Source organism: Salvia splendens, chromosome 4, assembly GCF_004379255.2.
Source record: "Salvia splendens isolate huo1 chromosome 4, SspV2, whole genome shotgun sequence".
Lineage (NCBI taxonomy): Eukaryota > Viridiplantae > Streptophyta > Magnoliopsida > Lamiales > Lamiaceae > Salvia > Salvia splendens.
Window position 1 is genome coordinate 13,019,762 of NC_056035.1, and position 23,356 is coordinate 13,043,117.

At 36.2% G+C, this 23,356-nt stretch overlaps 1 protein-coding gene across 1 annotated transcript; it reads left to right on the forward strand.

The window, feature by feature from the left end:
* The first annotated feature begins 20,638 nt into the window (after positions 1–20,638).
* On the forward strand, positions 20,639–22,362 carry LOC121799257 (probable indole-3-pyruvate monooxygenase YUCCA9). The gene is made up of 3 exons (XM_042198577.1): positions 20,639–21,391; positions 21,473–21,844; positions 21,929–22,362. Exons 1-3 carry the CDS (start codon positions 20,741–20,743, stop codon positions 22,151–22,153), a joined length of 1,248 nt encoding a protein of 415 aa, XP_042054511.1. The 5' UTR covers positions 20,639–20,740; the 3' UTR covers positions 22,154–22,362.
* The last annotated feature ends 994 nt before the right edge of the window (positions 22,363–23,356 follow it).

The window sequence follows — 23,356 nt, forward strand, 5'->3', positions numbered from 1 at the left end:
TTGTGGGTGTAGTTCGGTAGGACCATAGGACTTGAGGGAGATTTTCTACCCATTGTCCTTTGGCTTGTTCTAACCGAGCTTTTAACCCTTTCACCAGGATACGATTTGTTACCTCCGTTTGTCCGTTTGCTTGTGGATGAGAGACCGAAGTGAACCGCTGTTGAATATTCAGCTCTTGGCACCAATTCTTGAACGTCTTGTCGGTGAACTGAGTCCCGTTATCCGAGAGGAGGATGTGGGGTATGCCAAATCGGCACACTATGTTCTTCCAGACGAAATCCAATGCCTTCGAGCTCGTTATCGTAGCTAATGGTTCAGCTTCCACCCACTTCGTAAAGTAGTCCACGGCAACGATTAGGAATTTCATTTGCCGAGGAGCTTGAGGAAGTGGTCCCACTATGTCTATGCCCCATTGCATGAAAGGCCAAGGACTTTGCATAGTGGATAGATCGGTCTGCGGCATCCTTGGGATATTTGCATGGATTTGGCACTTCGGGCATGTCTTGACGAGCTGCACTGCTTCTTGTACCAAGGTTGGCCAATAATATCCCCATCTTAGAACTTTTTTAGCTAAAGCTCTAGCTCCGATGTGGCTGCCGCACGATCCTTCATGAACTTCTCTGAGGATGTAGTCCGTCTCTTCTGGTCCTACGCACCGCAATAACGGCTGGAGGTAAGACTTTCTAAAGAGGACTCCTTCATGAAGTTCGTACCGAAGTGCTCGGCACGTGATCTTCCGAGCTTCTCTCTTATCCTCGGGCAATTGTCCTTGATCCAGATACTGCAAGATTGGCGTCATCCAGTTCGGCGAGCTGGATACTGAATGTACTTCGGCTTCATCAATGCTTCGATGCATTAATTCTTCTGCCTTTGAGCTCGGATCTGAGGCCAACTTACTTAAGGTATCTGCTCGGCTATTTTCCGCTCTGGGAACGCGGATTATCCGAAAATAGGAAAAACTTCGGCTGATGCTCTGCGCTTTGTCCAAATACTTCTTCATTCTCTCGTCACGAGCTTCACTTGTACCCAACATGTGATTTACTATGACTTGTGAATCACAATGGACTTTGAGAGATTTGACGAGCAGACTTTGCGCTAACTGGAGTCCGGCAAGGAGGGCTTCGTACTCGGCTTCATTATTAGTAGTGGGGAATAGGAACCGAAGTGAGTAGGTTACCTCGTGTCCGTCGGGAGCGACGAGTAAAATACCAGCTCCACTTCCCATCTTGTTTGAAGCTCCATCTACGAATCCGCTCCAGCAGTCTGGCGGCTCTACTTCGGATTTCAAGGGCTGTGCTAGTTCGGCATTGGCAGACTTTTTCTGTTCGGCAATGACAGGGATTGCTTGATCGAACTTGGCTTCTGTAAGAAAATCTGCCAAGGCTTGTCCCTTGATGGCTTTCCGAGGTAGGTACTCGATTGAGTGTTCTCCCAGCTCTATGGCCCATTTGGCGATTCTGCCTGATGCTTCTGGCTTGGTCAAAACTTGCCGAAGAGGCAGATCGGTTAAGACGCATACCTTGTGAGCATAGAAGTATGGCCGCAGTCTCCTTGCTGCATTTACTAACGCCAGAGCAATTTTTTCCAGAGGTTGATACCTTGTTTCTGGACCTCTTAATGCTCGGCTTGTAAAGTAGATGGGAAGCTGCTTTAGGCCTTCTTCTCGTACAAGCACCGCGCTGATGGTTTGATCTGATGCCGCTAAGTATAAGAATATTACTTCGGCTTCGGTTGGAGCAGAGAGAATAGGAAGCTCGGCTAGATAACTTTTGAGCTCGTCAAAGGCCTTTTTCTGCTCGGCTCCCTACTCGAACTTTGGTGCCTTTTTCAACACCTTGAAGAATGGCAGTTGCTTTTCGGCTGCTTGGGAAAGGAATCGATTCAGTGCGGCTAGACATCCGGTTAGCCTTTGCACGTCATGTATGGACTTCGGCATTGCCATGTGCTGAACGACTTGAACTTTTGAGGGATTTGCCTTGAGTCCGTCCTTTGAAACCCAACAACCCAGAAACTTTCCCGAATCTACCAAAAAGGTACATTTTTGGGGGTTGAGTTTGAGGTTGGCTTTTCGGAGCACGTTGAGAGTGGATTTGAGGTTGTCTTCGTACTCCGAAGTGCTTTTGCTTTTGACAACTATGTCGTCGACATACACTTCAACCTGTTTCCCGATTAGGTGCCGAAAAAGCTTGTCTACCATCCTTTGATAAGTGGCTCCGGCATTCTTTAAACCGAATGGCATCTTTTTATAAGCGAAAATGCCGAAATCGGTAATGAAAGCTGTTTTCGGAGCGTCACTCTCATCCATCAACACTTGGTGATATCCTTTGTATAAATCAAGAAAACAGAAAATTTCGAAGCCGATCAAAGCTTCTACTTTTTTATCTATATTCGGAAGGGGATAGCAATCTTTTGGACAGTGCTTGTTTAGATCGGTAAAATCTATGCACATCCGCCATCCTCCTCCTTTTTTCTTGATCATCACAGGATTGGCCACCCAAGAAGGATATTTCACCTCGAATAGTACATCCGCTTTTAGTAATTGGCGGACTTCGTCATGGATGACTTGGCTTCTTTCTGCCGCAAAGAGTCTTTGCTTCTGTTTTACTGGCCGGATTGAAGGATCAATATTTAACCGATGAGTGATTACCTCGGGGGGCACTCCGGTCATGTCCAACGGAGACCATGCAAAGACATCTTTGTACTCCTTGAGGAGCTGAATGGTCTTTTCCCGGAGTAGAGGCGTTCCTGCGAAGCCGACGTTGACCGTTCTGGATGGATCATCTTCGTATAACTGAACGGTCATTGAGTTCGGCTCTGAAGTGACTTCGGTCATCTCGCTTGCCTCCGACTCCGGTTGCTGTGATTGCTATGCTTGATGGTGCCGAACTGATTGCTCGGCACTTTTAAGCGCAATCTGCAGACATTCTTTTGCTCTCTTTTGATCACCTCGGATGACCGCTATCCCACCTTTAGTGGGGATCTTGATGGTGAGGTGATAAGTAGAGCAAACGGCCCGAACTGTGTTGAGCCAGTCCCTCCCCAGGATGACGTTGTACGGAGACCGAGCTTTCACCACAAAGAACTCGATCATCGTATTGGAGCTTGTAGGCGCTTTTCCCACCGTGATCGGAAGGCTGATAATACCTTCAGGGCGGGTGTCCTCCTGGGCGAAACTTTTCAGAGGAAGTGGAGCCGGACTGAGCCGAGCTGGATCCACTTCCATTTTATCGAAACATTCTTTAAAAAGAATGCTGACTGACGCTCCTGTATCCACAAATACTCTGTGGACCAGTTTGTTTGCCACCCCGGCTTGAATGACAATAGCGTCTTGGTGAGGAGAGATGGCTGGGACGGGATCGGCATCTGAAAATGTAATCACTTCGTCTTTCTTCAGCCTTTTATGTGTTGGTTCCTCTTGATTGGAACCTCTGCGTTCTGCTTTTAGGGACGACTTAGTCTTCCCGGCTGGGAGAGCATCAATAGTCAGGATTACTCCATCGTATTGCGGCTCGTCGTCGTCTTCGGGATCCTCATGCCTTTTCGGATCCTGAGGATTGCAGTTCGCACTTCTCTGCCTTTTGTTCTTTTTCGGCTGCTTGCTTTGGTATTTTTTTAACGTTCCTGTTTTCACAAGAACATCAATACCTGCAGCCAAATCTCGGCACTCCTCGGTATCGTGACCGTGGGTTTGATGGAAGGAGCAATATTGATCCTGAAGTCGCCGTGCGGCTGATTTCGTTATCCGCTTTGGTTTTTCGAACATATCGGAATGTAGTTCGAAAATTTCCGCTCTTGACTTGTTTAATGGTACGAACTGAGCGGGCGGCTTCTCAGGATTGAGACGTGGCCCCAATCTGCCTTGTACCGGTGCCCTTTGAATTCTTTCAAAAGGAGTTCGGCGAGGAAGCACCTGGTCGCTTTGATCGGGCTTCCTTTTGTCTCCTTGGGATGAGCTGTCTAACGACCGTTTTCGACGGTCTGCCTCATCCGCACGAGAAAACTGGTCCGCAATGTCCCACATTTCTTGAGCTGTTTGCGGACCGCACTCCACGAGCTTTCTGTAGAGAGCTCCGGGCAGGATTCCATTTTGGAATGCCGAGATGACAAGTAGATCATTGAGATTATCTACTTGTAGGCATTCCTTATGGAATCTCGTCAGGAAGTCGCTGATCTTTTCGTCGCGACCTTGACGTATAGAAAGCAGCTGAGCCGAAGTGATTCGGGCTTCCGCTTTCTGAAAGAACCTCCTGTGGAAAGCATCCATGAGATCTCGGTAGGATCTGATGCTGCCTTGAGGAAGGCTGTCGAACCACCTTCTGGCGTTCCCGATGAGCAGCTCGGGGAACAGCTTGCACATGTGGACCTCATTGAGACCCTGGTTCGCCATATTATATTGATAGCGTCCCAGGAAGTCATGAGGATCCTCCAGCCCGTCATAAGTCATTGACGGTGTCCGGTAGTTCCGCGGCAAAGGAGTTCGGGTGATATCGTCCGAGAACGGAGTCTTTAATGCTCCGTACATGGCGAACCCGACATCTCTTCGGTACGGAGGAGATGGAGTTCTCCTGTGGTTCCGGTACCGAGGAGGAGCAGGAGCATGTTGAGGTTGAGGATTCTTTCTCCTGGAAGACACGTCACTACTGCGGTAGTGACTTTCATGTCTGGATGAGGAGGGAGAATCCGCCGTTGTCTTCTCCGGCTGTTGGCTCTTCTGCAGGAAGGTTAAGAACTCCTCCTGCTTCTCGGCCAAGAACAGCTTGACAGCTTCATTTAAATTGGGCTGCTGGGAAGACTCGGTGCGATGACTCCTGGAGTGGCTTGCTCCTTCTTCGTGAGAACCGGAGGTAGATGTCTCCCGAGGCCGTTTTTCAGACCTGCGAGCTGGACTAGCTTCCTCACGGTTATCACGAACGGTATTATGAGTGTTATGTGATCTGGTATGCATTTTTTGGGGTGGAAAAGGGTCAAAAATTCGCTTTATCACAAATTTTGTTCTCTGTTTCCCACAGACGGCGCCAGTGATGATGCGGCGAATTTTTGATGTTTGTAAATGCAGGAAATAAATGAAGATCAACACAGAGATTTTACGTGGTTCGATTTACTGAGGTAAATCTACGTCCACGGGGAGAAATGGGGGCAGGTTTGTATTGCTTGATCTGCAAATTACAGCTTACAACACTGGCCTGCTTTATGATATTCTCTCTAGAGAGCTTTTTAGAATTTAACAGAAGAAGCCCTTATCTATCTGACCTAGGTTCTATTTATACAGTGAACCAAGATCGTGGCATGCAGCATTTATTAGGTAGTGGATGTCGTGGAGATCGTGGCGACCTTGCATGGGTCCACTATCCTGCATGAGTTAATGACTGCTTGACACCACTAAATAGATCGTCGGTGTAGTGGAGGTGGAAATCTTGCATGAGTCCACTATCTCCTAGTTCGGTCGAATACTGAGACCGAACTGCTGAATTATTGCCGAGCAGCTTTTGCCGATCTGAGAGTAGAGCTTGATGCCGACCTGAGAGCAGAGCTTGATGAGTTGGCTTTCACCGAGCTGTAGGCTGGGGCCGAACTCTTTGGTTGTGCCGAACTGAACTCTTTAGTCACGCCAGACTGATACTCTTTAGTCATGCCGAACTGATACTCTGTCTTGGGCTTTACTGCTGTTGGGCTTGTTTAGTACGTACTCCATCATATGCATAGACCAAATCATTGCTAAAAAAATTACTACTACTACTTAAATGTTTAATTAGTATAGCACTACCGCATCTTGAATTTTAATTGACACAACCAGACTAAGATAGGTTGAATATATAAAATTTAACGTTCAGTGTGGAATACATAGTTTTCCAATTACTTTCACCATCAATTACATCTCTAAATAGGATACCGTCGATATGATATAAGATAGAGTGATATAACACAAAGTGTCCTCATATTTGTTTCGTTTAACTATTGAAATATTGAAAATTAAAATCGCATCACTTATTAAAAAGGAAATAAAAAATATAGTGTACCACCAATATTTGAGTCGATTGAATTAGTTTGGTTGTTTGTAGTTTTCTACACAGGAACCCCATCTTGGGTGCAAATCTGTGTGGGCCCTTGATAAATTTTTTTCTGATTTATTTTCTTAATAATTACTACTCCATTCACAAAAGACCAAAATAGTGGGAGCCGCCTACTGAAAAATATTATTGTCAGACAAATTCTATTTATTTCATTTCTAATTTTTATTGTTTATTACATTTTTTTTAATAAATGAATAAAATTCCTGGTGCTTTTTTTCTTTTTCTACTATTCTACTTAAATTGGACAAGAATAAATTAGAGTATTAAATTTCATCGCAAATATGTGGTGGTATCTTAAAATCGGCATTCTTAAAACTATAACGAAGCGCGTCATTCCATTACTATAATATAAATGTTGTTCGTTAGCAGTTTTGATATCATTATAGTACTTCACTAATGCAAACTAGAGTTTAAATATCCATCAAATTATTGGATAATGATTGTTAAAAGCAAAATTCAATGTATCTGAATACCAGTGTGCAAACAAAAACCATTTGAAATTCAAATCAAAATTGATTCAATTTCATAGTTTAAATGAAACGATTAAACTGCCGAATAAAAAAACTATCATACTGAACGAGACTTAAATGAAGTTTGAAATAAAAATATTTTGTGCTTTAATCACAAAATACTGTGCTTGTTTCTGTTTTGGTGATTTAATTTTATGTCTTTATAATAAGTTAGGCATAATTTGAGAGAGGAAAAGTAAGCTGTCGATTGATAAAAGTCATTAAAATCACGCATTTGTAGTAATTTGCCATTTAATCACAAGACAAGTACCCAATCTTTCATTTTGTTTTAATTTCAAATTGTCAATTGTTTTGGAGATCTAAAATTTCAAATTCTTGATCTGAGAAATCAAAATATGAGTTTGACAGGACAAGAACATTAACATTAATTAAGACATAGGCTGGCGTTCAACTCTTGCTACAACTATAAGAAATATTTTGAACAATTACAAATTTTGTCGCTGTAATGAAGGTTTATATTGAAAAATAAGATGGTTAAGAATTTTAATTATGTCGGGAATTTAATTTATAAAAATAATCGAATTTTTGTAAATAATTTTATTACTTACAATGACGATATTAATTATAACTGATCATAATTCATAATTTCAATGATAGGAAAATGAAAAGAAAAGAAAATTAGCCATTCTGATCGGGTTTAAGTATAAGTGACACATTTAATCATTTATGTTATCTCATTAAATAACACAATTATTATAAATTAAGTCAAGGGATTTGGTCAAATTAGAATTTTAACATGGTCCAATCATGATCAAATCATATATTGACGGCATGTTGATAATTAAGGATGCCATGTGGCGTTATACAACCGTTGGGTATATATATGATGCAGTTTTTGGTCAAAATCAGATAATTGGAGACTTATAATTAATTACTAAAATTAATTAGATAATAAAATGAAACAGGACAAATAATGGCAATATTCTTTGAAACCATTAATTAAATAAAACGCGACAAATGTTGTTTGGTAAAAAATTAATTAGCCATGATTTTTATACCCAAATATAATTTCTTGGCACACTTACTTCACTGTCATATACTCCTCCTACATAGGTATATACGCAAGGCCTTACGAAACCAGAAAATATTATACAGACTACAGAGATTTATTCAAATTTGCGTAATATTTCGAGGAAAACAATCAGATATTATCACTTCGTAGAGATTAATACAACACAACGGGGAATGTTATATTGCTTTATATTGCTAACTCGATACTTAACTGTTAACTACAACTAAAAAATAGTCATTAGATATTCAATTTAAGGGCTTAGATCATCAACCCTGAAATGTCAATACGATCAACAAAGCATTGTGTTGATATTTTCGAAACACTATATTGACATTTTCATTCAAAACCTTAATTTGGTAGTTTTTTATATCTTTTTCGATTTAATTAATAGAAATGAAAATTACACGTGACAAATTGTAGAACACAAGTTTTCTAAAATCTTATAGTCTTAAATTAGTTGTAGTTAACAATTAAATGATGAGTTAGCAATTGATCACTCCTCACAACACATATGTATAATATATGACCGATGTGATCAATTTTCCTTTTCATTTTATCGAACTCTAATAAATAATGGAATTTAAATTTGTTAGAAAATAATACACCAACGGCTTCCAATAAACATACAAGTCAACGGCATAAATGATGAATTTATGATTGCAATACGAATTATTTGTTAAATATGTTTCACTATTGCGATATCTTACAATTAAGAACCCAAAGTTTGGTTAGGTGTTAATTATTTGGAATAATCAATAGTATTTGTTGAAAGTTATATGAGCTGAGCTTCTCTGTTGACAGTTGAGACCCGTGGAGAATTAATAGTCGAATTTAAGCAAGTTTATTTTCCCCCTTTTTTTATTATAAAAAAAATGTTTTGTTGTATGGAGTTTTATTGTGACTGAGTTTAATCCAAATATCCAATGCCGTATGACCATATTATGAAAGGTCATAATTAAATAACTCAAAGTTCATTACTACTATTAGTTTAATTTTTAGATTATTATAGAGTAATATTTTCTGTGCAATATATATGATGACACTCGTGAGATGAATGAACCATAACATGAAATCTTCTAAAATGAACTAAAAACAAACTAATATAAATAAACTTTGTATTAATACATAACGATAACCTCCATTTCATGATTCGATTTTGCATTCCGCATTTAAAACTAAATTCTCATATACTACTATATATGAATTGGATAAAACAAATACCGTCTTGTTTTAGTTAATTGGTTCGAACTCTCAAGTGTAAGTTGCTTAGTCGAGACCAGAGCTCCGAAACTTTAAATTTATTAACAATTTTGAGGAAAACATGAATACTAGAAAATCACTTTGTGCTGATAAATGTAATATTTTTTAGCATGTATGTTCATGATATTAATTTTCCTAAGGCCCCTCATAGTATATAGGTTCGAATATATAACTCGATTAATTAAGTCACACATACGACATATATATATCCAAAAATTCCAACTCTATTCTCTCCTCTCTAACCATACCTCCACATAATTTAGATTAAGTTATAACATGATCTCTTTAATGTCCTACGTGGATCTGGATAACATTTACTTCACCAACAGTCACCAAAGAACTTTATAATTAATTCATTAGTTCCATACGCAATAATTAACCATATGCACTACGCATACATAAATGTGTGATTTAATTATTAAGTTTGACTACATTCTGCTAAGTGCTAACGTTTGTTTGACTAAACTCCAAATATTCCATAAGTGCAGCTAAAAACGGCTAATCCATGTGGTTTCATGTGTTTCCACAATTTTCTACCATTTGGTCAAATCCTATTTCATCACACACAAGTCTACTCAAATTCTAATTAAATTTTACTTTTATTAAATAAATACTAGTAGTATGTAAATTGTCTAATTTCAGTCCAGCTCATCAAAATCCTACTTGGACAACTATACCAATTCATCAAAATCCTACTTGGACACACGTCTAAGTCATCGAAATCATTTTCCATTATAGGTCATTATCGACTTACATTGTTATCAGAGTCATACTATCATATAAAATGGTATTTATATAAATTATTGATAATAATAAAATTAACTTGTGACTTGTGAACATCAATTCATTGGAGTTTGTAAGGTTAGAACTTGACTTGTGAGCAGCGCTCTGTCTAAAGCATCAAATACCATAAAGCCTATTGTTAAAGTTTGGTTTAATATATAGGATTGAAACATTTTAATTTGGTTTATTATTTCTATGGTCGAAAAAGATTAAGCTTGGCTTGGATGAAGCCTAGGGCCGCTTGTGGCACTGGCCTCGGCGAGGCCAGTGGAGTGACGCGCGTGTGAGCTTTATAGTATAGCCAACCTTGTGCACTGTAATTTAGCCTCTTAAATATATAGGAGTACAAGTTTTGGTGAAGGATATTTTTCCAATATGAGATTAAATAACACATAATGTAATAAATCTCATAAGTCATAACTTCATCAATTTTATCTTAACCAATTTAATTTAATTCACGAGATTTCTCACTCTCTGGGAATCGATTTATAAAAAATGAATATAGTAATATCATCTACTTTGAACGAAGATTGATTGTATACTAATATTCAATTTCACAAAATTAAATATTTCATCTGATTTGTGAATCCTTTTAACAATTCATCTAAACTTTTCTAAATTAATGTTGGATGTGGCAGATACAATGAATTGCAACATGATATCTTGAATCCTGGAACATTCAAACTCTTTTACCGACCTCATATCAACTCCAAGCATTGTTACTGTAAAGATAGGTATTTGGATTTAATTAAGACAATCAATGCACAAAGCATATGCAATTATATCGTTAATTATTCAACGGATATTGACATCTAATATCGTGGAACTTTCAAAAAGTTGAGTTTTTCCCACAAACTTTAAAATTGGCAAATAATATCACGAAAGTTTGTTTTTTCCCATAAATGAAAAAATTCCCACAAATAATATTAGGGATATTGGCATCTAATATCATGGAACTTTAAAAAAGTTGGGTTTTTCCCACGAACTTTAAAATTGGCAAATAATATCACGAACTTTACCCTGAGTTTGTTTTTTTCCACGAATGAAAAAATTCCCACAAATAATATTATGATACGGATTTTTTTTTTGTAATTTCTCGACAACAATTTTGAGAGCTTCAAGTTTTTCAATCTTTGAAGATAGTTTTTCTTGAAGCACACCATCCAAAATTGTTCTTCAATCTATTAAAATAACATGAATTTTTTTCATTCGTGAAAAAAACAAACCCGGGTAAAGTTCGTGATATTATTTGCCAATTTTAAAGTTCGTGGGAAAAATCTAATTTTTTGAAAGTTTCATTATATTAGATGTCAATATCTCATTATTCAAATGTTGAACAATTCATTAATTTAACTTTTTTATATAACTTTTTTTTTCTTCCATGTTCTCAGCCATGTGGCCTCACAAGAATTTGGGGATCCTCAGTGCTGATCAAATATCTTTATGCATTTAAGTTTCACTTTTATATTTATATTTGGAATTTTTAGCTATTAATTCTTTTATCCTTCTAGAAATAGAAAACCCATATATTAATTTGATAAATATAATATTCCATGATAATTATTGTATTCCTCATAATAGCGTTATTAGTGTATGATAATATTGAAAGCTTTCGTTGTCGTTGAAAAGCTTGTGATTTCTTGGTCGGTTTGATTGTTTTATTCATTTAGTTTTTTTCCAAAGAAAATAATATAGAGATTGTGACATGGCACCTTCAAGAATTATCGATTTGTTTCTGATTAAGTTGTTTTACACCGTCAGGAGAAAATAAATTAAATTAGAAATAATATATTGATTTCGCCAGTAAACATTAGGATCTTGTATGTTATCCCATTTATATACGCTTTTTTTTATCGTTACACCGTTTTAATTTATTATTACTATTTGTTTGATTAGTGATGATGGGTCTTGTGTAATTACAAATTAGCTTCTATGAAGAAATATTAGTACACTTTTGCCTTTTGGGTACCATTATTAACGAATAATTTGGGTACAAAAGTGTAATATTAACAATGCAATTGTATTTTTAAATTCTCGTAATAAAAAATAATTCATATAAACCACCCTTTAGTATTTAACCTATAACAAAAGTGTAATAAATACACTGCGTGTTTTTATAATTCTCGTGATAAAAATATTTTTATTTAAACCACCACATATATATAAATTAGGAATATTTTGCCTGTAAATTCTAACTTTTGTCAAATATGATTTTGCAGTCAACTTTAAAACTTCGAATATAAATTAAAAATTAGTGATTTGTTCTATTTTGCAATCAAAATTTTAATTCTTCTAATAATTTTATAACAAGTTAAGAATTCGATTCAGACATATAACTTGATAATTTATTTATGTGGCATTATCGGATATCAACTAAAACTATGCCGCATTTTAAGTAGCGAAACAATATCAGCATTATACTAAATTAAATAATTCATATGTTGAATTATGATTTATATTAAACCATATTATAAGAGGGTAAATTTTGAATATTAAATTTATGCAAAATTAGAATAAATCAATAGTTTGATAATTTATATGTATATTTTAAAGTTGGTATACGAATCTAGAATTTAGGGGAATTTTAGAAATTTGCAGGCAAATACCACTAAACTATGATAAAATTGAATTTTAAACACGGATCGGATTATCAGTCCTTGACTTACCTTTTCCCGGATTAAAGCGTGATCTTGAGAATATATCTCAACAATTTTTATCGAGTAGCACATGTCATGAAGAATATAGATGAAATAATTATTAAAGCTCAAATATTCTTTGCATTATTCACGGATTATTATATGATATCGATAGATTTAGTTGAATCACTCAGGAGAGAAATTTAAAAGTTATAGATGATCTATATTTATTGTAATCTTTTATAAATTTCGAATACGACCGATTAGATATTCAAAGATCATTCAAACTCGTTATATACAAAACCGGATTTTAATTATTACTATTTCAAAAGGCTGGGTTAGTACCATGTGCCATAATTAGTATACTCCTTAAATTAATGTACAATGCTTATAAAAAAGATAAATGTAATACATGTACATAAACTCCTTAAATTTTTAAATTGAAGTGAATTTGATTAAAAATTAGTTTTATTATTTATTGTATTATATGTAGCAATAAAAAGAAGTAATATAGAATTTTATGTCGAATCATAACATTATTTTGAGCTCGATTCGAATTAATTATACATTTTTAGTAAGAAAATATTTTTTTTTGCTTAAATATACAAATATTAAGTTAAAATTTCATTTTTTTTCAAAGTGTTGCAAATATGAAATTTACTTTAAATCAATTAATGTTTATGAAACGATTTTCAATGTAAAATGTTTTAAAAAGTTCGATTATGTACGTTTATCACTTACTCTAATGTTTATAATCAATCAAAAAATGTGTATTACACTACACTATCTTATATAGTTATATAATTTATATTCCGTGACGAATTACTTTTGCTAGTAATATGAGACCATATCTTATGAGATGCTGATTTTATGAAGCAGATTATAAGTAGTTGTTTAATGTTATTACATAGTTATGTGTGCCATGGGTTGTTTGATGTTGGATGTTATTTAGAGCACCTGCAACGCGTGCCGTTGCGGTGCCTTGTTTCGTTCCGGAGGAACAGAACCGCGGCGGCACGCGTTGCAGCCGCCGTGTCATCGCCATTCCGTGCCTATGCCGTTCCGGGTGTCGTTGCCGCGGCGGTCTCTCAGCGCACGCGTGACGCCCACTCGCTGCCCGCGAGTGGGTTTCGTCACGGTGACGCAATAATTAATTTTTTTAAAAAAAATTGAATTTAATAAATAAAAAAATTTGCAACGGTATTGTGACCGTTTTTTTTTATCCGTTTTTTATTTTTTTAAATTTATTTACTTTATCAATACTCCTATTTCATACTCATTTCATTCACAAACACACATCTATTCCTCTCAAATCCTCACTATTTCCACCCCAATTTTCATCTCAAATCAACTATGTTTTTCTTCACCCAAATTTAATCAACCTAATGGATCCTTTTGAACAAATGCGTCAAATATTGGAACAATCACTTGAAGAAGATCGACGACGGGAGGCGGAAGAAGCCGCGCCGCCCCAACGACGCTCTCGTACGTACATTCATCGTAACCGGGAGGAAGCCGCCGCAAGGTTAGTGCGCGACTACTTCTGTGATAACCCGGTTTGGGGAGATACGTACTTCCGTCGCCGTTTCCGCATGGGGAAACCGTTATTTCTCCACATCGCGAGTACTTTGGCAGTCCGGGAAGAGTTCTTCCAGGAAGGGTTCGACGCGGTCGGCCGTCCCAGCCACACGACGCTGCAGAAATGTACTGCAGCAATCCGCCAGCTTGCGACTGGACAAACGGCCGACATGTTCGACGAATACCTCCACATCGGAGACAGCACTGGGCGAATGTGCTTGCCCAAATTCTGCAAAGGCGTCCGAGCAGCCTTCACCGACGAATTTCTCCGGAGGCCAAGCACGACCGATTGTCAGTTCCTGCTCGACCTTCACGAAACAGTGCACGGATTCCCCGGGATGCTCGGCAGCGTCGATTGCATGCACTGGCAATGGAAGAATTGCCCGGTGGCGTGGAAGGGGTCCTACACGAGCGGCCACAAAGGCACCCACCCAACCGTTATACTCGAGGCCGTTGCCGACTACCGCATTTGGATCTGGCACGCGTACTTCGGGGTCCCCGGATCGAACAACGACGTAAACGTGCTTCACCAGTCCGATCTCTTGATCGAAGTTTTGGATGGTAAAGCGCCGGCCATCAACTTCGTCGCTAACAACCGGCTTTATAAAATGAGGTACTATCTCGCTGATGGCATCTACCCGAAGTGGCCTACCTTCGTGAAGACGTGGAGTGGGTCTGCGAACCCAAAGCAGGCTCTTTTTGCGCAGAAGCAGGAAGCTGCTCGCAAGGATGTGGAGAGGGCGTTCTGGGTTCTCCAAGCGCGCTTCAACATCATCAAAGCCCCGACTCGTACGTGGTTCATGGAGAACATGGTCGACATCATGTATACGTGCATAATCTTGCACAACATGATTGTCCAAGACGAAGGACCCGAGGCGGGAAATTGGTTCGATCCCGAATCCCCCGGAAGCTCAACCGCAAGTAGTCCGCCTCGAAGTGGAGCGCATCCGTCTATACAAGAACGGTTATCTATTCGTGCAAGGACACACGACTCTAGCACCCTCACCCAACTCCAACAGGATCTAATTGAGCACATTTGGGCAAACTTTGGCGGATGAAATTATTAAATTGTGTACTTTTATTTTTTAGGAAATTATTAAATTATGTTTTTTTACGAATTTTATGTTGTAAGTTTATTTTATTTAATAAAATGTGTTTGTGTTAATTGAATTGGGTTGGAAATAAAAATAAGAAATGAAATTGAATGAATAGTAATTTAAGGAACGGTTAAGGAACAGATAAGAAACGGAGGGTTGCAGGTTCCGTTCCTTAGTTAAGGAATGGAGTAAAAAAGTAAAGTGGGGCTCTCAAATAGTAGTTTAAGGAATGGTAGAGGAACAGCGTTGTGGATGGGCTTTTGTATCTTTATCTATCTTTTTATGATGATTTACTTTGACACACGGAACTTGCTTCTTGGATCTGCATCCGTCACTGGATATCACAATTCTCACACTTTGGCATCTTCACACAACACTTTGGTCAATTCGTGTATATGTATAATATATATGTTCACAATTCACAAACTTTAATTTAATTTATAACTTTGATACAATCTTTAACATCTATATCTTTTAATTTATAGCAAATTAATTATATTGTTTTCCTCCATATGCGCCATTGACCATTCACCGATTTTAATCAACTTGATAATTAAAGTTATTGAAATTGGATGTACCTAACGAAAAAAACCATGACCAAACTAAATCCATAAATGAATTGACTAAATACTGAAATAATACTAAATTTTGAATTTGTTTTGCTATATTAATTAATGTATACTGAGTAAATTAATATGTTTATAATATGATTAGCAACTTCCCACTTTCTTCCATTCCTTTATTTAATTAATTGTTTATTATTATGTACCAAACCGACTAACTTCATCTTCCATCATTTTTAGCATAAAGTTTAATTACGAATTATTCGGAAATAGGTTGGAAGATAAAAATTGCAAAGTGTTGAATTTGATAGTCCCTCCAGCCCAAAATTAATAAAAATTTAAAAATAAAAGTCCCTTCACCGTACCTGCATGCAGTTACGTAGAATTTTCATTCCAACAATATTGGTCATACTTCACATCATAGATTTTTTGTTCACCATCTTAATTGTGTATAGTATTTGTGGTCTCTTTAAAAAAACGTGATTTATTTCTCAGTTTTATATTTGCAATTGTGTATGCTTCTATACCTTCCTTAATTTTATATTAATTCTTAACAGTTTTGTTAATATTTCTTCTTCTTCAGCCTTGAGAAAATATTCCCTACCAAGCACCGAATTAGAGAATAATAAGATATTTAAACATTAGGCAATAGACATGCTTTGAATCAAGAAAGGATCATTGAAATGGAAAAACAATGTATCACTAGAAACTGAAGGAAATGTGAAATCAAATAAATGTAGAATTGATATTCATCATTGTCGATTTTTTTAGCATTTCAATAGCTAGAATCACCCAATTGGAATTACTTGAATTTTAACGATGTGCATCAATAAGTTGCTTCTTACTTTTTCCAAACAAAACATTAAACCGGCTATTTTTCACTTAAACCACACAAAACGCTAACTAATTATAATAACATATTTATTAGAATTGATATGATATTAATTGATGGAGTACTTATTTTTACATAATAATTGTGTACACATTTCTCTAATTTATAGAGTATATACGTAGCACCGCCAAAATGGAGTATCTCGATTATTAATTAACTAATTAATGCTGATATTGAGTTTTATGCGCTCATACACACACATAAAACTCACTTTATGAGCTAAACCTAGAACTCTAGGAAGTAGTGTTAAGTTAACGATCACATGATAATAATTTAATGTAAATATTCTTTTCTCTCAAGGAACCCTTTTCCCTTCACGCGTGATCACACACCACCTCATTAAACATTTCTATACAGCTTTTTCCTCTTAATTTAATCACCACAACCCAATAAAGAATTTTGAATATTATTAATAAGTAGTACTACTACTATATTGTATATGAGGTTAGGTCCAAGGGAAACTATATAACATGAATATGTTAATTTTGAAATCATTATTATTATATACACAAAATATATATCATTGTTAATATATAATGTAAAATGATACTCCCTCGACTTCGATTACGATAAAAGTTTAAATGTGCAATTAACAAAATACAAAAGAAAAAGTAAAAATAATAATTGAAATGGCGTTAGTGATCGTAAAATCAATCATATTAATTTATTAATCAAAATTTTTATACTAAGTGTTTGACTTTAAATATACCTAAATATTCTCAATTACGAGGTCAATCATAGGATTAAGTAAATTTATTCGTCCAACACCATCTATACATATATAAGTGTGTGTGTGTATTCTTCCAAGACGCGGTTGCTTGAGAGGTGAAAGGTAGCAAGCCGACCTCAACATAGAAAGCACTATCTATACATTTATATTGCTGCAAAAGGGAGAAAGAAAGGGAACTAGCTAATAACATATATAGGAGTATAATATTGTAAAGCTGTAGAGTTAATTAATTAATTCGTCAATTTCGGCCTAATCCAAAATATGTATACAATTACACACCACTATTCTACTTTTACAACCTGGCTGTGGAGCATACTGAGCTGCCACATACTACTATAATATTTCTCACACACGCATATCAAATATTCCTGCACGCCCTTATACAATTTCTCATTCTCATTAGTCACTACTTCCACTCGTGGTTTGATTGGATTTATGGATTCATCATTAATTTGAACTCACTTGATCATCCCATTAAAATAGAGAGTTTGTGAATTTCATAAGTTTTAATACGATATTGATAATAATAATAATAATAATAATAATAATAATAATAATAATAATAATAATAATAATAATAAAAAGATTAAAAAAAATTGTTTGGCGTGTTCTTAGTGTAGAATATGGTCCATCTCATAAGAGAAGGAAATTTAACGTGGACTAATTTTGCGTGACAGGCAAAAAAAAATTTGTTTGAGGACTGATGGTAACTAAATGTAGATTTGTAGTACTTGATTTTATTTAATTTCGATAGGTAAAATTTTCTAAAATCAAATTGCCTCAATTGTTTTTTTTTCAAAACTAGATATATACTGTAATTTAATTAGGTTATGCGTGTGTATTTATCATAAAGGTAGCTTACAAAATTCTCTTTATCATTTTACATGTCAAGAGATTAATTAGACTTCCTCAATCCGACCCAAAACAGTGGTGCCGGCGCAACAATCACCATCCACCTTCAATCATTTCATTTGTATGCGTAGTCACAAATCACAAAAACAATTAATTAATCAATAAACAATTTTTAAAGCCTAACTAACAACAGCCAAATCATCATTAGCATAACTAGAAATGGAACTAATCTAGATTATTTAGGGTTTGGAAAACAACTAAGAAAGTAGTATTACTTTAATGTTGGTTACTTGGATGTAAATGGACTTCCTAGGGAGACTTCAACTAAATTAATTGAGTTTATGACCTATATTTGGCTGTGCTAACAATATTCTCAAATTGTATAAAATTTATAAATTTATTTTTATATGGTAAATAATTACATACGAGTATATAATAAGCCTTGTATTGACTACTACTGAACGTCAATTGTATAAAATAATTAAGCAGTAGGTGCATATTTCTATACGATATACTCCTATAAGAATTAAATTTTGTTGAATAATAAATAACATGTCAATTTTCTGTAACATCATTTCCTTTTGAAAGAGTTCTGGAATGTATCCCTATAGCAATATAAGTGTGAAAGTGATATCATATGCTATAAACATATTATATTCATATATAGCCCTGGAATAGTATCTCCAATTAATTTAAGCCTAGTTGACATTATTGTATTGAATTTTAGTTCAGAAAAATGGAAAAAGCAAAGTGCGAACAATTTTTTTATGCAATCTCTACTTCTCGTTGCTTTTAATAATATAAGTCTAAAGCATCACAAGTGGAATATATATCTTTCCGCAAATAATACCAATTATTTTGATTATCTGATTCTTCGCATATTTTCGTTACTTATTTTTACGTGTTTGTATTCAATTTTTTAATCTATGTGTTGTCTAGAACTACTCGGTTTTTATCAAATAAACGAGTTAATTCAACCATTGGTGCAACATACGACACATTTAAATTATCAAAAACAACTTACTGGCACGGTTAAGGCTGACTTTAATTGTTGTTTCCCTTTGTGAGTTTCTGTTTCTTTCTTTTTGTGGTTCTTCTATCGCTAATGTACTTTAAACTTCTTCTTTGACTTGCAACCACTATGAATTTAATTGATAATGCTATAATACGTGTTTTCTCATTGCTTCTTGTGTTTATCTAATTTTTTTTTATGTGGATATAACGTTTGCTTTTATTTATGTATAAATTTTACTAACTTCGTCTTTGGAAAATAGAAGAATTGATAAAATAAGATAGTAAGTGAGAAAAATGAGTAAGTCACAGAAAAGAGGAGAAAAAATAGTTGAAATAGAGTTAATGAATTATGAGATCCACTTTCCAAATGAATGTTTAGAAAGTTTCTATTTTTAAGAACCAATCCAAAATGAAAATAATTATATTTTAAGAGATGAAGGTAGTATTATTTTTGGTTTATATTTTTACGCTAGGACTATTGTTAATAGTCATCAATTTTGAGTATGAAAAGCTCATATCTGAAGGTATTAATCGCGAGAATAATTGCCACACGGAAGTGGGACCCGGCTGGCTGCTGAAGGACACGATGTAATGAGTTGGCTTTGTGGCCACATCAGTCACACTCCCAAAGTTGGGGTCCAATAACCAGTGGGTAACGTTGTTCAACCCACCCTCCTCTCCACGTGGCCTGCCACCTCATCTCTGAAACTTCTATTGTTTCTATGGGCTATGTCACACGTCACTTTCATTTCTCCCAAACTTTTGGCAGATCTTTACTGTCGATTTTTTTTTACCTTGATGGTAAGAATTCCATGTAAAAAACTCCGTTTTATAATTTTGATTACAAAAGAAAGATTTTTAGATGTGATTTCATTTTCTTTTTTTTTTGGCGGAGTATTGATTAATTAAAAAAAATATTAGTCGGTCGTTTCTTCTTTATAATTTAAGATATTGAATGATGATTTTTTTTATTTTATTTATTAGTGATGATAGATCATATGATCCGCGTAATCATATGCATATAATGATATAAATTATAATCATCTTGCACTTTCACATTTCTTCTCTTTCCTTTTTGCTTCTTAAGAAAAAAGTTTTTCTTCAAAAAGGAAACAATACAATATATTAGTCATGTTAATCAATACTACTATTATTCTTCAAAAAGTTATTTCATACATAACTATATATTCATTCACACCATTACTTTATGAACATAAACTATATTACTTGTAGGATGGAAAATTCCTTCGCTTATCTCTCACCTACATATACTTTCTAAGTATTAAATATACTACGATTCCAAAAGCCATAATAAGAAAAGGCAACCTCAAATATTTAACACCCGAAAGGGCCAACCCCAATTTGATATTTTTTTTAAGTACACCACAATCAAGTAAGACCTTAAATTTAAGAACAATCAACCCGATGATTAGAATAATCTAAAAAGAAATTTTGGCTTAATTATGATTTTGAAAAAAAAAAATTGGCCCCACTTCCCAAAGTCATTAACTATCATATGCAACTCTCTTGAGCCTTGGACACATCTCTCTATTTAAACCCCCCTTCTCCCCCTCCCCCCTATTTCTCATCATCCCAATCAACAACATTTCCATCAACAAAATACACTCAAAAACAACCAACTCCTCATCCCTTCTCACTCATACAAAAGCATTCAACTTATAACCATCAAAAAATCCATCATTCCCGAACACGACAAGAAAAATGTTTAACTTCTCAGATAGTAGCAACACACTCTCCCGGCGGTGCGTGTGGGTGAATGGCCCCGTGATAGTAGGGGCCGGCCCTTCAGGCCTGGCCGTGGCGGCCGGCCTCAAAAGGCAAGGCGTACCGTTTGTGATCGTGGAACGGTCCGACTGCATTGCCTCCCTATGGCAAAAGCACACCTACGACCGCCTGAAGCTCCACCTCCCGAAGCAGTTCTGCCAGCTCCCGGACTTCCCCTTCCCCGACCACTACCCACGCTACCCGAACAAGCGGCAATTCGTCGAATACATGGAGTCCTACGCCACCCACTTCGACATCAACCCGCACTTCAACGAGTCAGTCGAGACCGCCAAGTACGACGAAGCCTGCCGCCTCTGGCGCGTCAGGACCGCCGGAACCGGCGGCGAGGTCGAGTACATCTGCCAGTGGCTCGTCGTGGCCACCGGCGAGAACGCCGAGAGCGTCATCCCCGACATCCCGGGGCTTGACGAGTTCGGCGGCGAGGTCATCCACGCCTGCGATTACAAATCCGGCGACAAATTCAAGGGACAGAGAGTCCTCGTCGTCGGCTGCGGAAACTCCGGCATGGAAGTCTCCCTCGATCTCTGCGATCACCACGCCAAGCCAGCCATGGTCGTTCGTGCCGCGGTAAGAAAACTTAATTCGAAATCTGATCAATTTTTTTTTTTCAATTCGCTAATTTTTTTATGGAAATGATTGTAATTACAGGTTCATGTTCTTCCGAGAGAAATAATGGGGAAATCGACGTTCGAGCTAGCGATGCTGCTAATGAGATGGCTGCCGTTGTGGATTGTGGATAAGCTAGTGCTATTTTTGGCGTGGATGGTGCTCGGAAACATGGAGAAATACGGGCTGAAACGGCCCTCGACAGGGCCGTTGGAGCTGAAAAACAAGTACGGAAAAACTCCGGTCCTCGACGTGGGGGCGTTAGAGAAGATCAGATCCCGGGAAATTGAAGTGGTCCCCGGGATCACGAGCTTCTCTAAGGCCGGAGTCGAGCTGGTTACCGGAGAGAAAAAGATGATCGACTCTGTAATCCTAGCCACTGGCTACCGTAGCAATGTCCCTTATTGGCTACAGGTGAGAAATTAGGATCACTCATTTGATTTTATATCTTTATGTTTTGAGGATTAAATGCTAAATTATTTATGTTAATTTCTTCAGGAGAGTGAGATGTTTGGGAAAAATGGATTTCCTAAGAATCCATTTCCAAATGGCTGGAAGGGTGAAGGTGGGATTTATGCAGTTGGATTCACAAGGAGAGGGCTGGCTGGGGCATCTGCTGATGCAGTCAGAGTTTCACAAGATATTGCCAAAATTTGGAAGGATGATTTGAAGCAGAAAAGGCAAAAGGTTCCTACTCACAGGAGATGCATTTCGACATTTTGAGTTAATTAAATTCTTTCTTTTTTTTAAACCCAAAAAAAAATTGAATTCTTTGCTTCTTTTATACACAAATTTATTCATGTAAACAAAAGTGTATACCAATGTAGCATAGATAATCAGCCCTTCTCGAAACGCCCAAAGAGATTTTAGAAATTTGGGCACTTTGTATACCGAGGATGACGTGGCTCTCTTTTCTCTTTCAATTTTATTGTTTCAAGAGTTGTACGCATGGAATATTTTCCATTACTATCAATCGAATAACTACATTTTTTTTATTGCCTCTAGTCTCGTTCAAATTCATATATTTGAAGTATTTGATAGGGTAAATTTTTCTCTAAAACCGAATCCTAAAATAGAAATGCAATCTTAATTTTTTTTATCATGATGAAAAAGTCAAAACAGAACTTGGAAATTCGGTTGAATTAAACCATGAATATTTTGTTATGGGCCACAAAGCAAATTTTAATATTGGGGAATTTTAAAGGGAAATAATTATTGAAGGAAGATAAGATGATAATTAATTGAGAACCAACGTAATTATAGACGAAGATAGTATGAGTCATCTCTTGTGCATATAATCTTAAATTCAAGCTACCTGATATTATTGAAATTTTTTTTATATATATCTCACATTATTATACATAACTTCTATTGGCGTTGACTATGTTACTATTACTATATAATATGAGTGTGTTTATTTATAATGTTACATTAATAGATCGAGTAGTATTAGTTCCATGGGGTTGACTATAGATGCCATGCGTAGATAAATTATCGCTGACAAGCACATGGATAAGATGAGCATAGACTCTACATTCAATCTTTCCATGCAAACCAGTTTGGTTACAAGAAAAAGCTACTTTTTTTCTTTGCTTAATATGAGGCGTTATTATGTTTTGCTAATTTGGCCTCAAAATTGAATCCCTTCGAATAAAAGATCAAAGGTGACTCAAAATTGCATGAAAACACGGATTGATGGTTGTAAATTTGGCTATGTTATAAAAAAAATATATCCAAAAGCTGTTATTATCAATGCAAAATGTAAAGTTGCAATGGAAACAAATTTGAAATAGAATTTGTGATTCTCATATAAAGTTTGTATGTTAGTGGTCCGCCAAAATAAATCCTACATATTTCTTATAATTAGACAACGATGACATGATCTAATTATATCTAGTTACTTCTAGAGTTTCATTGTGATTTTGA

What these genes read in the sequence shown, in the direction of transcription:
- LOC121799257 (XM_042198577.1), top strand. Translation starts at nt 20,741, where the DNA reads ATGTTTAACTTCTCAGATAGTAGCAACACACTCTCCCGGCGGTGCGTG. An exon ending in CCATGGTCGTTCGTGCCGCG is followed by an intron (nt 21,392 to 21,472) that starts GTAAGAAAACTT and finishes TTGTAATTACAG; the next exon opens with GTTCATGTTCTTCCGAGAGA. An exon ending in ATGTCCCTTATTGGCTACAG is followed by an intron (nt 21,845 to 21,928) that starts GTGAGAAATTAG and finishes TAATTTCTTCAG; the next exon opens with GAGAGTGAGATGTTTGGGAA.